The sequence below is a fragment of the Leptonychotes weddellii genome, chromosome 14, assembly GCF_054177405.1.
Source record: "Leptonychotes weddellii isolate Sample4059 chromosome 14, ASM5417740v2, whole genome shotgun sequence".
In the NCBI taxonomy this organism is placed as follows: domain Eukaryota; kingdom Metazoa; phylum Chordata; class Mammalia; order Carnivora; family Phocidae; genus Leptonychotes; species Leptonychotes weddellii.
This window is the reverse complement of record NC_138382.1, coordinates 5,441,335-5,461,844: the sequence shown is the minus strand read 5'-3', so window position 1 is coordinate 5,461,844 and position 20,510 is coordinate 5,441,335. Positions and strand designations below refer to the sequence as shown.

General features: G+C 43.4%; 1 protein-coding gene across 2 annotated transcripts in view; it reads left to right on the top strand.

Moving 5' to 3' along the window:
• Positions 1 to 20,510, top strand: part of RCL1 (RNA terminal phosphate cyclase like 1) — a 156,516-nt gene that overhangs the window by 67,529 nt on the left and 68,477 nt on the right. Inside the window, exon 9 of one of the 2 annotated variants that reach the window (XM_081802780.1) lies at positions 19,108 to 20,315. The exons of the other annotated variant lie outside the window; for it this stretch is intronic. Coding sequence (XP_081658906.1) covers positions 19,108 to 19,132 — 25 coding nt within the window. The 3' untranslated portion in view covers positions 19,133 to 20,315. Of the gene's footprint in view, positions 1 to 19,107; positions 20,316 to 20,510 lie in introns of those variants that run through there. 2 annotated transcript variants of the gene reach the window in all.

The following is a 20,510-nucleotide window of genomic DNA, read 5'->3' as shown; positions in this document are numbered from 1 at the left end:
TGTGTGTGTGTGTGTGTGTGTGTGTGTGTGTGTATACACCACATCTTCTTTATCCATTTATCTGTTGGTGGACATCTGGCTTCAACTCTTCCATTCTTGATTGGAGTATTTGTGAGAAGCTGAGCAGTTTGAGGAACCTGGTGGGAAATCCAGAGTCATGTCTAACCCTTGCCCCAGACTTACTGTATTAGTCACCCACACACATGAGCTTCAAAGCAGCAACCACCAGCCCCACCCATCCCTGTACCATCTTTTCTTCCTGTCAGGGCTTCGAAGAATTACAAGGGTCAAGTATGGGGATAGGCGGGGACTTTTTTCCCATCATGTCATAATTATGGTGTCCCTGGTTTCCTGAGCTTTGCACTGACAGTTCCTTACTTCTTGGCTCAGAACCTTAACATGGCAGTAGAGCTCTTGAGCTCTCAGGAAAAAGAGGTCAGAAGATGTGTGTAGAAGTTCTGACTGGGGGTCCAGGGAGAGTGCCAGAGCCTTGTGGCTGATTAGCCCAGGTCTTGGTAATAGGTCAGGGGAGGGGGTCCATGGAGAAATGGTTGGCGGTACTCTTAGCCTGAGCTCCCAAACATCTGGATTTTGAAAGAACTCTGATGGGGGCATCACCTACTAGCAGATGGAAGATAGTGTTTTTGAGGCAGTGGACCTAGGAATGGGGAGAAGGCTTGGGCTTTTTAAGTGGGCTTATAAAAGGAGACTCCTAAAAAGAAAAAAGAAAAGGGACTCACACTTAAAACAAGCCCCTGCCAGCCCTGCTTCTTTGCTAATGGGCTCTCCAGGAAAGAGTCTGCCCGTGTACTCCCTGAGGGTCTTACCTAAAATGTAGACCTTAGGTGGGTGCTTTCTAAAGCAGCTGATCTGTACGTCAACGATAAACTTTTGCAGCTCCTGACAACCTGAGTGGGTGCTGTTTACAGTCCTGAGTTTTGCCTTTGGGAGTTCAGAAGGTGAAAGAACAGCAAAGGTTCGATCAGAGCCCTGAATTTGACCCAGAGTAGGAGGTAGTGAAGAGAACTTGAACTTCCTGTCCACCTACCCGAAGAAGAGGGGTGCAAAGGGATGTGGAAGACAGCTGAACCTCAGGCTGAGGGAGCGTGCGGCGAGCGCCTCTGTTAACAATACCAAGAAAACAACTCTGGCAAAACCAGGGGGACTCCAGGGAGAACAGCAGTGGGTGGGCAGCCCCAGTGCCTCAGGGGCTGTCCTACTTGTCTAATCCGTTTGCCAGGAATCCTTGGCCCCAAAAGGACCGTGAACACTGAACACATAATACAACTGATGCAGTCTCGTGTGGCTCCCTTTCCAAATGTTAAGCACTACTGCTATTATGAATAATATATAAATTCATTGTGTAAAGCATTACTGAATTCATTCTTTTTAAAAAAGATTTATTTATGCATTTTTAGAGAGAGAGCAAGCACATGTGTGCATGAGTGGGGGATGGGGGGAGGGGGAGGGACAGAGGGAGACTGAAAGGGAGAGGGAATCCCCAGCAGACTCCACACAGAGCACGAGCCTGATTTGGGGCCCAGTCCTAGGACCTGGATTGACCCAAGCTAAAACCAGGAGTCCTACGCTCAACCGACTGAGCCACCAGGCATCCCTACTGAATTCATTCTTGTTCCATTAAATACCTTCTCAACCAATAGATTCTATTGTGGAGAAGCAGGTTTGTGAAAATTTTAGATGTTTAAAAGAGCTGAGATTCCCATATTTTTTTGAAAAGGCTGGAATGACTCTTACATTGTGTAATTATGTTCTTCCCAGTAGTGGTCTCCTGTCGATAACCTACTTTGGTCATGTGATTATTCTGGACTGTTCCGGAATGTTTGCTTGTGTCGGGGTAGGTGAGGAGAGAGAGAAGTATGGGGTCCTGGAGGTCAGTTCAGTTATTGGGACATTCTCAGTTGTCACTCAAACAGGTGAAGTTCCATTTGGCATCACTGATCTGCTGGTGGTGAAATGTCGTCCAAGCTAAGCCTCCTCACTTTGAGATCAGTTGATACTCTCTTCCCTCAGGATGTTTTCCTCCACAAAGCCTCAGCCTTCCAAGTTGGCCAGTGCCTTGATTTGCAATTGTCATTGCCATATGGATTTCTAAACACTTCTCCAAACTTACGTCAGCCTCACAGGACTTATGTTCAGACCTATAGAAGCTGTGAGACGTCCTCAGGGCCACACAATGAGTAGAGAGATGGAACGTGCACACAGAACTTGTGCTTCCTAGCTCTGAACCATGATGTATGAATTTCTCTAGCTGGCCATACCTTGGTGCTTTTTTAAATGGGTATTATTTAAATATTTGTTTAGTATTTATTTAGAGATGAGCAGATGAACCTTCTGTGAGGGGAGGGTAGAAAAGGAGCACCCCAGATTTCCACATCTCAGTGGAATCAGAGCCCAGCTTTATCATGTTTGTTGACTTAGGAAGCCGTACTAACCAGGATGTTTTGTGTTTCCTGAGTGTAAATGACTGGAAACAATCAGACTGAAGCAAAAATGGGGATGTATTGACTCATTTAAAGGAAAAGGCCAGGGCTACATCTCATTTTGGGCCTAGCTAGGTCCTGAGGCTTAACTGATGTCATCAAGACTCATCACTTTTCTCTCGTATCTCTGGTCCTTCTCCTGGGTCCTTCTCCTGCCCTGTTCTCTAGCAGGATCTCCTCACTGATGGTGGCAAGAGGCTGTTAGGAGTTCTTGGCTGCCCCAATAGAAAGAGTCTAACAGTTCTCAGAAGTATCCCCAAAGAGTTGAGTATCATGGAATTGACTTTGGTCATTTGCCCAAACAGTAATCAATGACTATAACCAGAGGGATTGGTTGCTGTGATTGGCCATGCTTGGGTCACATGCCAACACCTAGAGCCTGGAGTAGTCCCACTCCCAAACCACGTGCAGTGAACGTGGGGAGGTGGTTCCCCAAGGAAACTATGATTTCTTGTGCCAAAAGGCAAGGAAATGGATGCTGGGCAGACCAAGCCAACAGACACGTACTATAGAAATGTCCTTATGTCCCCCTAGCTCCCTGCAGTTAATCAGAATATTGCTTTAAACAACATTCAGGCCACTCCCTGAGCAGAGTGCTGATCAGTACAATTTTCCCTATTTCATTACAGTATAGGTTGGTTCCCCCAGCACCTTCCCAGCTGGCTCCCTCTTACACCAACTCTGTCTTCACCAGGTGAGTAGGTAGGAGAGCAGAGGAGCTCACCCCAGGACAGAGTTCAGAGCAGAGCCCGGCCCCACGTTCCTGGCTGTTGGCCAGCAAGCACGGCCACTCGGCTCTTGGGCAAGCCCAGCAGCGCAGCTTTGCTTGTCCCACAGCCCACCCGGGTCCCACTGGGACTGAGATTGGTATGGCTTGGAGCTGGACCGAGAGATCTCCATACTCAGGATTGAAGGCAGTTTGGCCCGAGGCATTCACAACCTGCTGACGGCTCTGCGGAGATGTGCCTGTGTAGCTACTGCAAGGGACTCTGTCTAGCATCCCCGGTATGTGTGTTGATTTAGGTAAAAGAGCATGCTTTAGAGTCCCCCAAGAGAAACGTCCAGAAGGAAACATTAGGCCGATAACAGGAGTAGCCTAGGCATGTGAGATTGGGGAGGGGATGTTCGCTTTTTGCTTTACCTATTTTCTGTTGTTGAGGTGGTTTAAGGGCGGCTTAAGGGGGCGGGGCTCTGAGCTGCAGGGGAATAGAGGGTATGTGGGGGGGATTACTCTTGGCCTTGATCGCAAGGTTTGAGGAAGACTGGCAAAGTACCTCTGATGGGGAACTGCGTGGGAGATGGGGGTTGGAGAAAAGACTCAGGCTGCCACACACCCAGAAAAGTAAACGTCTTCAGAGGGTAAGGACTTTTTCCTCCCAGTGGCACTGACCCTGCTAGTCAGTGGTACTTAGTACACTGGATCTAACACTGTCAACGCCCCATTGAGTGGCGGCGGGCATGATGATCACTGCCCTACCAGCCTGGCCTCCCTTCTGGGCAATTTTGCAGGGCATAAGAGAAAAATGATGACTAAACCAGCCACACCTGGATGTTAACCTAAAAGGCAATTGCCCAGCTTACTAGTTAAGCTTTACTCCAAATGACTTTAAACTCCTTCCTGTCATCAAATATGTCCTAAAAGGATTTGCAGTTGCTGAGAACGTCTGGAATAATAAAGTATAAATTCTAAAGGCAACATAGAGCTTACAAAGAGTTTCTCTGTTGAAATAAGGTTATTGCCTTCCCAGGTGATTACTTGGAAGAAGATGCTATTCATTTGCATCAGCAGGGATGCCCTTCACACCACTGACCTGAGAATGTCTGGTGGCCCCAGTTGTACTTGGAATTCCCCTTCTTGCTTTTCTCTCCCTCTACTGATTGCTTCCCAGAAGGGGCCTGGGTCTGTCCCTGCCTTTACTTTAGTTTTTTCTTTTTTTCTTGCACTAAGTGAAATCGACAGTGACTGGACTGACCATGGCCATGCATGTATACTTCTGAGTCATTCCTACCTGGACACTATAGTTCTGGGCCACTGAGTTTTTTCTTAGAGAGTCAGCAAGAGAAAAAGAGATAGTGAAGGGGATAAATTGGAGTCATTTTTTTCTTTCCTATTTCTTCTTTCCTTTAGAAAAGTGCAAAAGAGATGTACCTGGAGTGGGATGAGACTCTAAACCATCAAAGGGTGGGCATTAGAAGGAGATGCCCAGAGGGACAAGGATGGGGCACAGGAGTGTGGAAGAACACTGGGGACAGAGCATCTGGGCAAGAACTCTACTGTGTGTTCCCCTGGGGTCTTTTGACTGAATTTCCACTGGGCCTACAGCAATGTTGGCACATGGTTATGGTGTGGGAGTGGGTTGTCCTTAAGGATAATTCCAGTCTCAAGGTTTGACACATTTTTAAGTGCTATATCCAAAGCTGAAAGAAATGCAAACAAAACAAAACAAAAAACCCAACAAACCCAACAACCCCAAACCCAGGATTTCATTTCTCTCCTCCATGACAATCTCCACTTTGGTGTCCTTGGATACACTAACCTTTCTGGGGAGGAATTTGATGGGGTGTGATCCTTTCCACATCTTCCCTAGATCCAGATACCCAGAGATTTCTAGAAACAGAGAGCTCAGGTTGGGCTTGAGCTGAGTGAAGGGAGGAGTGGGGGCTAGACAGGACACTGAGGCAGGGGCAAGGCAAGGGCTGGGGTGAGGGGAGGAGGGACGAAGCTGCTGGTCACCCACAGTGCCTGGGGGAGGCTTGCATCATACAGAGAAGCCTGACCTCAGTTCACTTGCCTGTGGAATTTCGGTCACTAAAACCTGTGTGGGCTAAAGGATAAGAACAGTTTGCTCTACTCCTTGGCACCGACTTCACTTGAACATTAAATCAATAAATGCCAATTTAATGGAGCCATTGCCGGGAATCAAGTATCTGACATCTCCTGGGAGGAGATTTTTTTTTTTCTAAAACCACAACTCGCCCCTTGTTGCTCTTTAGGTTATTCTTTGTCTGTAGGAAAATGGCTCCCCATCCACTCTCCTCCCCGCCATTTGACAAGGCCTGAAAACACAGTCAGCAGCGTCTCCCACAATTAGCCGGAGGGCCAGGAGTGTCCAGGGCAGAAGGGCCTCCCAGAAGGCAGAGTGAGGAGTTTGTGAGTGAGAAGGGAGATGATGGTCTTTTCAGAAGAAACACTCTAGAGGAGAAAATATTTGGGTTACAATTACCAGCTCATCTGAATCTCTGTTGCAGCTTGTTGAGACACCATTGTCAGCAGGACTGCATAGCTCTTAGCCTGGGTGCCTTTCATCCTGTGCTGTGCTAAGTCATCCCCATCTTCTGTGAGTTCGCTGCAGAGAACAGGTAGCCAGGCTGGGGTCTTCTGGGTGGTTGTCCTTGGGACGGAGATGCCAGGCTCCGTGCGTGCATCACTTCTTGTCCGGCCCCCCATCTCCTGCGCTTTCCTGTGCCCTGGGTTGGCTGTCCAGAGGTAGTGTTGGGTTGTGGGGCTGGCTGTTGGGAAAAGAGAAGGAGGGTCCCACATTCTCCAGGTTGGTTAGCATACACACTGCCCAGACACGGGCAGGGAGTGGGGCCTCGGGTGCCGGCCGTGGGGCGCCTGTCTTGCCGCGGGCTCTGTCGAGGCATGTGGTTCTCACTGTCTTCATCCCCACCTTGCAGCCAGTCGTGAATGCCACTTCCTCAGATGTTTGAGTCCTTTGGAAACTGGGCTCTGAACTCAGTTCCATTTGGATTGACTCTGGCCACCTTATCAGAGTTTCCATCTAGGTCTGCAGTGACCCTAGAGCAGGAAAGGGGAGTAGTGAAGTTGGAAGGTGGTCTAAGGACAGTTGTTCCGACCTAAAGAAAATCACAAGCCTCTTATCAGGCAGCGAAGGCAGCACCTTCTGTACCAGCAACCATCCCCCAGACAGCACTTCCTGGCTTGGGGACTATTAGTGGCCTCGGGCCGCCGTAACAAACTATTACAATCTGGGTGACTTCAAATAACAGGAATTTCTTCACTCACAGTTCTGGAGGCTAGAAGTCCAAAATCAAGGTTTCAGCAGATTTGGTCCCTTCCGAGGGAGAATCCCTTCCAGATGCCTCTCTCTTTGCTCTGGTGGTCCTCGGCATTCCCTGCTTGTAGATGTATCCTCCATCTTCACCTGCTGTTGTCCCTGGGTCTCCGTCTTCATGTAGCTATCTTCATGGAGGGACATCCCTCATATTGGATGAGGGACCCACCCTCCTGCGGTATGACTTCATCTTAACCAATCACATCTTCTATAATCCTATTTCCAAATAAGCTCACACTCTGAAGTACTGGAGGAGGACTTTAACATATCTCTTTTTTGGGGTGGAGGAGACAAAATTCAACCCATAAGAGAGACCAATGGCTGAAGGACCTGCAGCAGGTGGACCTGGAGGAGTTGTGGAGGTTACTTGAAAACCCCTGCCAAAACAGTGGTCTTGTTAATTCTATAGGGACAAGTGTCTAAACTCTGAGGCTTTATAAAATCCCGTATTTGTATATATTGTTCCGTTGTGGGGATTTTGGTGGCAAGTAATACAAATGAACTTATATAAGCCAGGGCCGTTTTGGTTGCAGGGGATGGAAACCCAATTCCAGCTGGGTTAAACAAAGACATAAAAGAAATCTATTGGCTGACATAACTGGACATTCTAGAAATGGATCTGACTTTAGGCAGGATGGAATCTAAAGCTTCATGTCTTCAGAGGTGTCTCTGTCTCGGTCTCTCTCTCTCTTCCTCCCGGCAAGCTCTCTTCACAAAGAGGGTAAAATAGTGGCTGAGTGTCCCAAGCTCACATTGTCTCAGTTGAGCCACCTTAGCAGAAAAAGAACTTCTTTCCAGCTCCCTCTATTAGTTCTAGTGAAGACACTGATTGGCCTTGCTTGGGTCCTGTGCCCATACGCAAGCCAGTCATCGTGGCCAGGGAAACAGGGTGCCCAGATCGGCCAGCCTGGATTATGCACTCACCCTTGGGAGGAGAGTCCATGGTGGGTTGTCCTACTAGAACCTCATGAAAATTGGGGCAGGGATTTCTCAGGGAAATCTACAGAGGGAGTAGGGAAACACAGTGTTAGACATTACAGCGCTACACTCCACTATGTAAGTCAAGTCCGTTTAAAGAAAACGGGGAATTTGTTATAAGGATGCAGGGGTGTCTCGCGGAATGCAAGGCAGGCATAGAGCTGGGCCTCTGGAGGGAACCTGAAGCAGTCGGGCCCAGGCAGCTCCTTTCTGCTGAGATGCTATAGTCTTCTCTCTCTGAAATCCCCCTTTCTTTGCTTCGTAGTCTACCCTGTGGGAAGAAAGTGGTTTCCCTACACTCTCCCAGTTTTTAATCTCCTTCATTCAAGGAACTAGCCCAGTTTAAATTTGCAGGCAAGAAATCTATCATGCTCAGTATATCAATAGTGGTTTTTTTGTTTTGTTTTTTTATTGCTGGGAAGTATTTCATTGTATGAATATTTATATCCTTTCACCAGTTGATGGATGTTGACATTGTTTCCAGTTTGGGGCTGTTATAAGAATAGCTCCTTAACCTACTTTTTAACAAAACCCGGGGTAATTCTGATGCAAGTAGACCACATTTTGAGAAACGCCACTCTAAGGCTGAAAACTGATACATGAAAAGGTCAAGTAAATTTCCAAAGCTACATAGCCCAGAAGGCTCTGATGTCAGAAGGTGGATTCAAGAGCTCATGCTCTTCCTTCTTGCATGGTAGACCTAGGCATAGCAGTGTGAAGAGTTGGCCAAAGACCTTCAGGACTAATATGGAGCTCTTCCATGACAGTCGGAGGAGGACCTTGAAAACAAGTCATACATTTCAGTTACCAGTTGCTGCATAACAAAATATCCCCAACTTTGGCTTACAAAACAATTATTTCTTCTGATCCTGTGGCAGGGCTGGGTGGTTCTTCTGTTGGTCTTGCCCGGGCTCTCTCATGAGGTCCCTTGCATGCTGGACTCAGCTGGGATGACCGGGACAGCTGGACTTCTCTCTCCATGATCTTTCATCCTCAAGGAGTCTGGACTGGGCTTTCCCACACGACAGGGGCGGTATTCCAAGAGAGAAAGCTGCAGTGCTCAAACCCTTATCAGGTCTCCACTTGAGTCGTGTTTGCTAATGTCCACTGGCCAAAACCAAGTCACATGATTAAGAGGAGAGAAAATTAAAAACTAAAACAAAGACAGACATCATGGAGAATATGAACACATGCTGTTCCATAAACAAACTCTAAGTTCTTTCAGTCAATTTTTACTTTTGCTAAGCGCTATGCAAAGGACTGGAGCTGTGTTTCTCAAAATCTGGGTCACCAGAGCATGTGGAATACCCAGGTAGATGGTTAGAAATGGCTGAGAAAAGGGCACCTGGGTGGCTCAGTCGGTTAAGCGACTGCCTTCGGCTCAGTTCATGATCCCAGGGTCCTGGGATCGAGCCCTGCATTGGGCTCCCTGCTCAGCAGAGAGCCTGCTTCTCTCTCTTCCTCTGCCTGCCTCTCTGCCTACTTGTGCTCTCTCTCTATCTCTCTGTTAAATAAATATATAAAAATCTTAAAAAAAAAAGAGAGAAATGGCTGAGAGAGGTGTCTAAGTAGCTGGGCCTAAGACACTGTCCCTGGTTTCATGGTCTTCCTGTAAACTACGGAGGGATATAGAGGTCACTGCCCACCCCATTGGGGGGCGGGTAGCAGATATATATGCCCTAACCCTACTGTCCTCCCCTTATCACTCCAGTTATAGGACAGAGCCTCTGACTGATAGCACCTGGACGTTCTGCCTGAGAGCTAGAGAGGGAACAGTCCTCAACCAAAGACCGACAGGTGTTGGTGTAGAATATTAAAACCAAACCAATTATTCATTATAATCCTAGAGGCACAGAGTGCCCATTATTCCACTAATCAAAGTACAAGTTCCACTGAAAATACACAAGATTACTGTCTTGCTAATACCCTTCCATTCAGAAATGAAGGTTGAGGACCAATCTTTCTTTGCATTTCTGAAGGGGCCTCCTAACTGATCTTTGGCTCCAGTCTTGTTTCCCTCCAACCCACTTTCTGCACCTCTGAGTAACCTTTATAATACGAATATGATGATTAACTTTGTGAGAATAGAGATGGTGTCTTTTACTCTCTATTGTACCTTCAGCACTTAGCAAGGCCTGCACATTGTAGGCGCCTAGTCAATATGTATTGACTGGATGTTATTGGAAATTCCCAGCTCATGGACAGGTTATAACCCAAAAGGTTTCTCTTGTGAGGAGGCCCTTGGAATTTGGAATGTGCTTGGCCATCATAATGGGAGGTGGTTTTTAGCTTGTCAGACTAGCTTATAAAAACTAAATTCACTCACGATGTAGCCTAACCTTGGTCCCAGCTTTCCTGGTTCCTTGAGCAGGACAGCATAAGATGAAGGAGGGAGGAAGAAGAAATGGGAGAAGGATAAGCCTTAGTAGGCATTTGGAACTGGATAATTTGTCTCTAGCATCTTCCTTTCCCACTTCCATTTTTGTACTTCTCTGTCCCTGTATGAATGTCTACTCTGTACCTGTTCACCATGCCCTCCTCCAGTGACATGCAAGCCCCTCCCCACCAAAGGTCTTACCCTCCCTATACTGCCAATCACAGTCCTATTCCCAGTGTAAGTAATTTCAAGTATTAAGAGTTGAAAGTGCCCCCATTGAATAAATTCACACTTCAGCCTTACTAGAGATATTTCCAATTTTCTAAAATGAGTGTGCATTGAATGAGTGTTTAATGACTGGGATTCACTGTGACAAAATAAAATGAAAAAAAAATATGGTGAAAGATATTTTGGAGCATGTACTCTCACCAACTGTAAAGCCTTTTTTCAAATTCTCCCTCTAGGGCTAATCATCTGGATTATTTTGGGGTTTTATAATAACTGTAGGTGCTTTAAAGATCCTTCCCTGCTTTTTTTCCACACAATTATTCCCATAGGCCTGGTTGAGGAGGGGCGTGTGAGGGAGTGCAGCTGTGGGTGGGAAGGCCCACAAAGTGGACCCTTCTTTGTCTTTGCTGATTTGCCCCATCCCTGGTGGCTTTGCCCAGCAACATGCACTTTTCAGCTTGCTCTGCCTGTGGGGACACTGGAACCAAGCCCAAGGTCATACTGTGGTCAGTACTCAAAGAGCAAGAACCAGGACAATTGCAGGGAATTTCTAATCAGACAGTCTGGGGATTTCCATCCTAACATTTGTATTCTCTTTAATTTTGTGTTATTCAAATATGCTTATATTTGGCCACCACAAAGAACTTTGTGACTAGGGGATTTCTGCTTTTACAGCTTTAGGAAACAAATTGGATTAGAAGGGATTAAAGCAATACTGGTCCAACTTCACAGAGATATTTAGAAGAAAGCACATCTTCTGGCTGCTTAGTCTATGGTTTGGTGTTATTGTTGTTGTTAAAAAGTAGATGCTTTGGGTGCCTAGGTGGCTCAGTTGGTTAAGCGACTGCCTTTGGCTCAGATCATGATCCTGGGATTGAGTCCCGCATCAGGCTCCTGGCTCAGCGGGGAGCCTGCTTCTCCCTCTGACCCTCTCATGCTGTTTCTCTCTCTCTCAAATAAATAAATAAAATCTTAAAAAAAAAAGTAGATGCTTCATATCACCTAAAATATAAGGCTTGCCTTAATAAGCTTGAAGATTACTTCTTCCTTCTTGAGTCAGAAAAAAATAATTTATATTTGTAGCATTTTCCCATTGACCTGAGGTAGATTTCTCAAAGTATGTTGTTCCATTGAACACTAGTCAATTTTTAAAAGGGTTTCAAACACGAAGGTCTACTCTCTGCCATCTTGGAGACTTACAGTGCACATTAGCATATTAAAGGTTCTGGGAAGTTCTGTGGCAGTAAATTAAGATTTGTTGAACTCAGCAATCTCCAAATTTATTTGGTTAGGAATTCCCTTCTGGGGGCGCCTGGGTGGCAGTCTGGTTAAGCGTCTGCCTTGGGCTCTGGTTCTGGGATGGAGCCCTGAGTCAGGCTCCCTGCTCAGCGGGGAGTCTTCTTCTCCCTCTTCCTCTGCCTCTCCCCCTCGCTTGTGTGCTCTCTCTGTCTCTCTCAAATAAATAAATTTTAAAAATCTTAAAAAATAAAAATGAATTCCCTTCTTTCCTTTTCCTTTTTGTGAAACACCATTACCAAGTAATATGCTTTGAAAAATAGTTGATTAAGGTAAACAGAATTGAAAATCAATCTACAGTAGGCCGGTAATTTTCTCCTGAGATCAAGAACTTTTTATTGCTTTGGCTATGTTCTCTACTATGGATGATACGATAACATCACAACTTGCATCTCTGGGAAGGCTTTGACTTAGGTTATCTCAATGATGTTCTCTTACTGCACAAAAGATGCCTTGGTGTGTGGGGAACAGATGTCAAGTCTCAGGTGCACATAAGGGTAATATTTCTGTTTCTTTACAGTCAGTTTCTAAATTCAGTACTTGATGTCTTACAACTTCGTTTTGCTTTTTTTTTTTTTCCCAAGATTATTTTGGCTAATTCTACAAGTTTTTCATTTGCATATAAACTTTAAAAGTGGATTGTCAATTTCTACAAAAATTAGCCTGTTAGGATTTTTTTATTCTGATTACACTGAATCTGTTGGCCAATTTGGGGAGGACTGATGCCTTAACAGTGCTGAGTTTTCCAATCCATGAACATGGTTTTGATATTGTGATATAATGAATATCTATTTGGTCTTTGTCCCTGGTTCCTGCCACAAGAACTTACCTGAGTCATAAGTGTCTTTCTGTATGCTAATGAGATGACTAATGGCTGGGGACCCCAGGGGAGCTTCAGAATGGGGATGTGTTGCCAGAAAGATCAAGTCATGATTAAAGGGTTGGAAATTTCAGCCTCCCCCCACCTATATCTGACATCCAGGGAGGGGAGAGGGGCTAGAGGTTGAGTTAATCACCAATTGCCCGTGATTTAATCAATCATGCCTATATAATGAAACCTCCATAAAACCCCCTAACTATGGGGTTTGGAGAACTTTCAGATTAGTGAACACATCTATATGCCAGGAGTGTGCTGTACTCCCAACTCCCTGGGGACAGAGGTTCCTGTACTCAGGACCCTTTTGGACCTTGACCTATGTATGTCTTCATCTGGCTGGCCATTTGTATCCTTTATAAGAAACTAGTAATAGTAAGAAAAGTGCTTTCTGGATTTCTGTGAGCCATTCTAGCAAATTATCAAACCTGAGGAGGGGTTTGTGGGAACTATCAATTTGTAGCAGGTCGCTCAGAGGTATGGGAGCCCTGGGACTTTGATTAGTGACTGACCACTAGGCTGTGGGGTTTGATGCTAACTTTGGGAATTTAGTGTCCTTATAAGAAGAGGAAATTTTGACACAGATGGCCCTCTACAAGACAAGGAGAAAGACATCAGAAGAAACAAATGCTATCAACACCTTGCTCTTGGACTTTTAGCCTCTAAAATTGTGAGACAACAAATTTCTGTGGTTTAAGCTATCCAGTCTGTGTTATGAAAGCCCTTGGCTTCACCTACCATTTATATGGTTATTCCTCTCAATGTTTCATCTCTAGTCCAAATTTTGCTCCTGAGATCTAAATCCATGTATTCAACTAACCACCTACTTGACCTCTTCACTTGAGGTAGACTCCAAGAAGACTAGCCGAGGCTACAAGTATTGAAGAGAGACCTTAGCTGTTGTCCATGAAGGAAAAGGCAGAGTTTAGACACGGAGCTCACCTAAGTTAATTGCCTGATCAAACAAAAAAGATCAACACTCTTTAGAGGAATATAACAAAATCAAGAGCCTCTACAAGGTTCATAGTGTCCACATAAAATCCAAAATTTCTAGGCTTCCAAAGAAATAGGAAAATGTGATTCTATACTAAGAAAAAAAGAGAATCAATGTACACCAACCTTAAAATGACTCATGTTGGATTTAGCTGATAAATATTTTAAAATAGCTATTAGAACTATTATAGTAACTCATGGAGATAAGGAAATGTGCTCATCATTATAGAACAACAGATGGAAAATCTCAGCAGAAATAAGAAATTATGAAATAAAGCAAAATAGAACTTCTAGAACTAAAAAATGTATTATCATAAATTGAAATGTATTGGACATCTTAACAGCAGAATAGAAATGGCTAAAGTAATTACCATGAAGATATAGCAATCAAAACTATCCAATCTGAAGGAAAGAGAGGAAAAATATTTTTAAAATGAATTAGTCATAGGTACCTGTGGAACAGTATCAAAAGGTCTAACATCGGTAATTGGAGCCCTAGAAGGAGAATAAAGAGAAAACAGGACCTAACATTTATTTAAAGAAATAAATAGCAAAAATGTCCCCAAATTTGGTAAAAGACATTATTTAGAGATTCAAGAACTCCAATCAGGATAAATACAAAAAAAAAAAATCATGTCTAGCTATATCATAGCCAAACTTTGAAAACCAAAAATAAAGAGAAAATACTGAAAGCATTCAGAAGAAAATGATACATTATATACAGAGGAACAAAGATTCCAGTGACTGTGGACACATCGTCAGAAATCACGGAGGCTAGTCATCTTAAAGTGCTGAAAGAAAAAAAAAACAAATGTCAACATAGATGAATACAAATGACAACTATAGCATTAAGAACAAAGGAGGTAAGTGGACATATAGAGTTATAAGAATCACACATTTTACATAAAGTAGTATTATATTAAGTCTAAATAGAGTTAAGAGAAGTTTGGAATGTCTGTTTAATTTCTAGGGCAATCACTAAGGAAATGATGCAAAGAAGTATATGTAAGAAGCCAATAGATGAATTATAATGGAATTCTAGAAAGTATTCAATTAACATAAAAGAGGGCAAGAATAGAGGAAAAGAGGTACAATAGACAGGGCAACAGAAAATAAACCACAATCTTCATACAACTGGAATACCGGTCAGTGATAAAAAGGAATGAGCTACTGATCCATGTGCCAACATGGATGGATCTCAAAAACATTATGCTAAGTGAAGGAAGCCAGACACAAGAGATTAAGTACTGTGTTTTGATTTTTAATGAAATTTTGATTTAATGAAATTTTAGAACAGGCAAAAAACTAATCAGTAGTGAAAAATAATCAGAACAGTGGTTGCCTCTGGAGTGTTGGGGAGTAAAATTGTTGAGAAGTTGCATAAAGGAACTTTCTAGAGTGATGATAGTGTTCTGATAAGGTTAGGTCACACAGATGTGTATTTACCAAACTCATCAAATTGTACACTCAGATACGTGCATTTCACTCCATGTAAATTTTACTTCAAGAAGAGCCATAGGATGTGACGGCTCTCCAGCTGCAACATTTGTCACCCAACTGATCACCAGGCTTGATTCGGCTGATTTGGCTGGTGAGGCGGGTGTCCCCCTCCTCCCTCACCGCTCCATGTGCGTCCCTCCCGAAACTGCACTCTGTCAAAGAGGATGACCTTCCCTGATAGAGGACAACCGTTCCTAGGTCCAGGGTATACAAGTAGCTATGCTCCCCTGCTAGAACCTCCCAAAAGCTCCCCAGGTCCATTTGTAGGAGAATGTAGGGTAGTTAAGCTTCTGAGACTCCAGACACATCCAAATGAGGCGCTGCATGTGGCAGTCTGCCTTTCTTTAAAAAACAAAAGAAAGAGTGGTAAACAAATATTTAATTGATAGTATGCATGCTGAAGGATTTAAAGGTTAAATATGCTAATTTCTGCAACTTACTTTGAAATGCATCAAAAAAATGAGATGGATTGGTTGTGATGTGATAAACAAAATGCAATCCAGCATTAACTAGAGGACCCAGGTGGTGGATATATGAATGTAAAATGTGCAGTTCTTTCAACTTTTCTATATATTTGGACATTTCCGTAATAAAGTATTGGACAAAATTAACAGACCTCCAAGCTGTACTCATTATCACTTCTTACTTCCTTCAAGCCTATTGGTTTCATCCAAGGGCACCATCTTTGACCCAGTTGTACAAGTCACAAGCCTGGGGTTGTTCTTTACTCCCCTCTTTGCCCATCCCTCAGATCTAAATTATCAGCAAATATTGTAGGTTACATTTCCCATACATTTTTCTTGTCAGTGTACTTCTTTTTTGGTCATAGCTGCCAATCTCGTCCCTTTCATCATCATCTGTCACCTTGACTACTGCTTGTGCTTCCTAACGTGACTTCCAGCATCCGCTACTGCCCCTTTCCACTTTCCACTGTCTACCCCTTGTCAGAATTTTTTAGTGCAAGTACATTACATCACTCCTGCTTAAAATTCTTGTAGGGTATTCCATCACCATTAGGCTAAAGCTCGAAGGCCTTTATATGGCTTAGGAGGCCTCTTTCTATTTTTTGGCTTCATTTCATCCTATTCTCCACTTCATTCTCTCAGCTCCAGCTCCACTGGACTCGTTTCACTCCCAGTATGTCTGATGTATGCTCTTTCTTCTGCCTGGAACAGCCTTCCTCCTCCATTTTCTGTCTTCTGGCAAATGTCTCCACATTCTTCATGTTTCTATTTAAATGGAGGCCTCTTGCTCCCAGAATAGGTTAGACCCCCTTCCCTCAGTAGAAAGTACTCTTTCATAGCCCTTATTACATCACCATTATATCATTACATTCCCAGAACTTAGCACAGTAGGCAGATAATACGTGCTCAAGAATTATTTGTGGTATGGATGGTTGAATGGGAGATGGTTATTATGCGCTCTCAATTTGACTTAGAGGGCTAGTTTAGGAAAAAGAGCATGTTTTCATACACTTGAGGGAGTATGTATCAACACATTCTGGATTGCAGGTGTCAGACACCAGGATCAAACCAGTAAACAATGAGGCTTTTATGGGTAGATGGCTAGAATAGTGTAGATTTCAGGTGCAGTGTGATCAGGGTTTTCAGTCCATTTCTTTTCAACCATCTTGTTGGCTCTTCTCATATTTGGTCTGTCCTCAGGCTTGTTTCCCTCATGGTTTCAAGATGGACGCCAGCAGCAACTGCAGCTTCTTTTCACATTTAGCAAGAAAGAGACACTGGCTTCTCACCGCTCTCTCTTAAGGCCAAGAAAGAAATTCCCCAAAGTCTACATCGACCATCTCCTTGTGTCTTATGTGCCGAAATGCAATCATGTTCATTCCTGAGCCAATCACTGGTTGGCTTGTACTGTGGGTCCACCTCTGGGATCAGATTCCTTCAGTTATGAGTGCTGCATGAGGAGGGGGTAGAGACCGGAACAAAACTGAGTTTCTCTTAGGAAGAAACAAGGGGAGAATAGATTCTGGCAAGACAACCAACAATATCCACCTCTGTGTATTATGCTCTAAGAAATTGCCTTGCTCTTTTTTTTCTTTTTTGTATAGATCATTGCATTATGTGACTGAGATTATGTTGGATCCTGTACTGATAGTTGAAAGAGATAACTTGTGGCCCACTCATAGCAAGTGCACAAAATACTGTGATATTTTTAGATGAACTTCATTGCTGCTTCCTGTTTATGCTCTTACTCTTATTTTTCTTTTACCTTATCTTTCTGGTCCATTTCTAATTCATCTGTATGGAAGTACCGATTTTTTATAGCTCCTTCCTGCCAGCAATAGACAGAAGTTAGTTGGTGCCACCAGCATGCCGTAAGTTTCTCGTTTTACCGCCATTCCCTTTTGGAGTGTTCTTCTTTTGCTAACATTTAGAGAAGATACATACATGTGGGTTTTTTTTAAATGATGGAAATCAAGATGAACTAATAAAATCTAATTTCATTTTGAACTTATTGACGAGAGCACTCTAGGTAGAAATTATCTTTAAAAGATTAAATTGATCTGCTCTCATTATGAAGGAATGGCCTTGTCCTTACTCTTGCTGTAAATTGTGTATTACACGGTTTTGTTGTTTAAAATATTATGCCCTGTGACCTTTTGGCAAAAAGTAAAGTTAGATTCCTTCCTTATTCCATATACCCAAATAAGTTCTGAGATTGAAATATAAAACCTAAGACCATAACATGGAACCTTAAGGGCATTAGGATAAATGAAATAAGCCAGTCACAGAAGGACGAGTACTTCTATATACATGACTCCATGTATAAGAGGTACATAAAATAGTCACAGTCATAGAATCAAAGAGTGGAATGTGGGAAGGGAAAATGGGGGTTGCTAATTAGTCGGCATAAAGTTTCAGTTAAGCAAGATGGATAAATCCGGGTGCCTGGGTGGCTCAGTTGGTTGAGCGACTGCCCTCGGCTCGGGTCATGATCCTGGAGTCCCAGGATCGAGTCCCGCATCGGGCTCCCTGCTCGGCAGGGAGTCTGCTTCTCCCTCTGACCCTCCTCCCTCTCGTGTTCTCTGTCTCTCATTCTCTCTGTCTCAAATAAATAAATAAAATCTTTAAAAAAAAAAAAAAAAGATGGATAAATCCTAGAGATCTGCTGTATGGCGTTGTACCTATTGTTACCAATCCAGTATTTACACTTAAAAATTTGTTAAGAGGGTAGATCTCATGTTAAATGTTCTTAGCACAATAAAATTTTAAAAAGATTTAAATGTAAAACATAAGATCATCAAAGGAAATATGAGTGAATATTTAATCTTAGGGAAGGAAAGAACTTTCTAGGCATGATACCCAAGACAGAAACCATACAAGCAAACACCGATTGCAAATAATAGCTAACATCTATTAAGGGCTTACTATGGTGCTGGACCACGTGCTGGGGACTTGTGTTATCTCATTTAATCCTCACCTCAATCCTATGAAGTAGGTATGTTTGCTATCACCCTTTTATGACTGAGAAAAACCGGGCAGAGGGAAGTTAATTACCTTACTTAAGGTCACACAGCCAGGAAGTGACTGAGTTAAGATTTGAAGCCCAATAGTGGGACTCCAAAGCCTGAAAACCTAATAGGATATGATACAAAATCATATTTACTGTATATACTGGCCATTGCTTCAACACAGGGGTGTTGAGAAAACCAGACGAGTTCTTGTACGTACAAGTGCTTGGAAAACTGTACAGAACTACTTAGTATTGGTGAACAGGGGCTCACCTCACTGCTTGCCAGGGTAGGACCAGGAAGAGCAGCCAAGGTCCAGTCCACCCTGTCCAGCAGCCTCCTCTCTCCTTCTCGCTCTGTCTTCTTCCATTGAAACTGTGCTGCTCAGTTGCCCACATGGAACCGCCGCAGCTAATCAGCAGCACAAGGTACCTCCCCAGTCTTGCCAGAGAACTCCGCAAAGAGCCTGCTTCTTACTCTCTAGGGACAAAGGGGCATAGGTTCTACACCTGAAAGATGGAAGAGAACAAACAGTAGCTCTTAATCACTTGCCTATCCGCCATTTTTCTTTCTGTCCCACTCTTTTTACCCAGCAGGTAGACAAACATGGTTAATTTTCACAGCTTGAATAGAGTTGGGGTAGAGTTGGAATAGGCATTTAGGAGATTGCTAATGTAAGCCAACTTTTAGCTTAGTTTTACAGGAAGGAAGGATTTGTAAATATAATGTTGCTATTGCCAAAGAGTTTGTGGAACATCATATTTGGTGATGTAATTCTGGATGCCATTCACTCCTTCATCTTCCATCCACAGTCATTCTCCAAAATGTTTGTTTTGACTCTACCATTCCTAAAAATGTGAAGGGAAAAGAAACCCCGCCCGTTTCCAAAAGCACGGGTAAATGTGAATCACTGTGGCTGACAAGGGTTGGTATGGTTGATGAAATTGATCCCGGACAACACTGGAGGTTGGGAATTTCCAAGTCTGCTCCATTCCAGTGGATGAACGAACAGTTGGGAATTATGAGTGGTTCCCCAGTTGGAAGAAGACTGTTGATATTACTGACCACAAAAAGAAAACTATCAAAATTTCCAGTTATTTGTTACTTGAGATTGCTTTCCACCTCTGGGAGATCCACTATTATCAGCACTAGAGGCAGCTTCTCAGAAAAAAGGAGGAAAAAAGAAAGAAGATGCCACTTTGGAAGACATCATTGCTTCATCCTTCAAATTACCGCATGGGGAACATGCAGCAATTTCCTTGTTAGGAAATTCTGTTCAAAGCATCCTGTGCTTCTCCACTTGCAGACTGGAACTCCCTGAGAGCTAGACTGACAGACCCATCACCTGACGGTAGGTCGCTCCCGTAGGCTGTGAGGAAAAGCAGCAGAACTCAGAAGTCCGCGCATCCCACGGGTGTTTCTGATGGAGCTCTAAACCCAGAGGCTGAACGGCTAGTACTGGAGTCACAGACTATTTTCTTATTCTTGACACCTTTCTCCACAGGTGATCTCACAACAGGATGGGATTATTTAATTCGTGACTATGTTGTACATGTCTTGGGAAAAAAACAGGACATTGTTGGTGTTGGGATCAAGACTCATTACTGAATGAAATTTAGTAAATTAAAAAAAAAAGTGTGCAATTCCTACCTTAGGCATAATGTAGTACTCATTTGGAAAATCTGTAATTTGAATAACTGCTTGAAAAGGCAGTACTAAGTGAAGACTGGATTCACCTTGCTTCTGTATCCGAGGAAACTGAGAGAAGGTGTGCCAGTTTGCACAACCTGAGAATCACACGCCATCCCTGAATGATCCTGTGTTTCAAATACCTTATCGCAGCCCAAGTGTCGCTGTAAATTATTGAAGATCACTAGCCAGTTCTAAAGGTAGTTACTGTCTGTGAATATGTCTGATTTCCAGGCTTTCGAAGGGGAAGCTGTCGGGTTTATTTATTTCATTAAAATACTTCATAAAATAGAACATTTATTCTGCTTCCTAATTAGAAAGTAATACATGTTCATTGAAGAGCATTAGAGAGAAATGTTAAAAACCACAGGCAGGGGAAATAAAGATCACCTATAATCCTTAGAGGTAACTCCTATTAATATTGTGCTGTTAACATTTGTCTTCCAGTCAATTTTTTCTCTTTTTTATTGTTTAAAAAATTACAACAGAAATATGTGCTCATCATAAAAAAAAAAAAAAACAACAG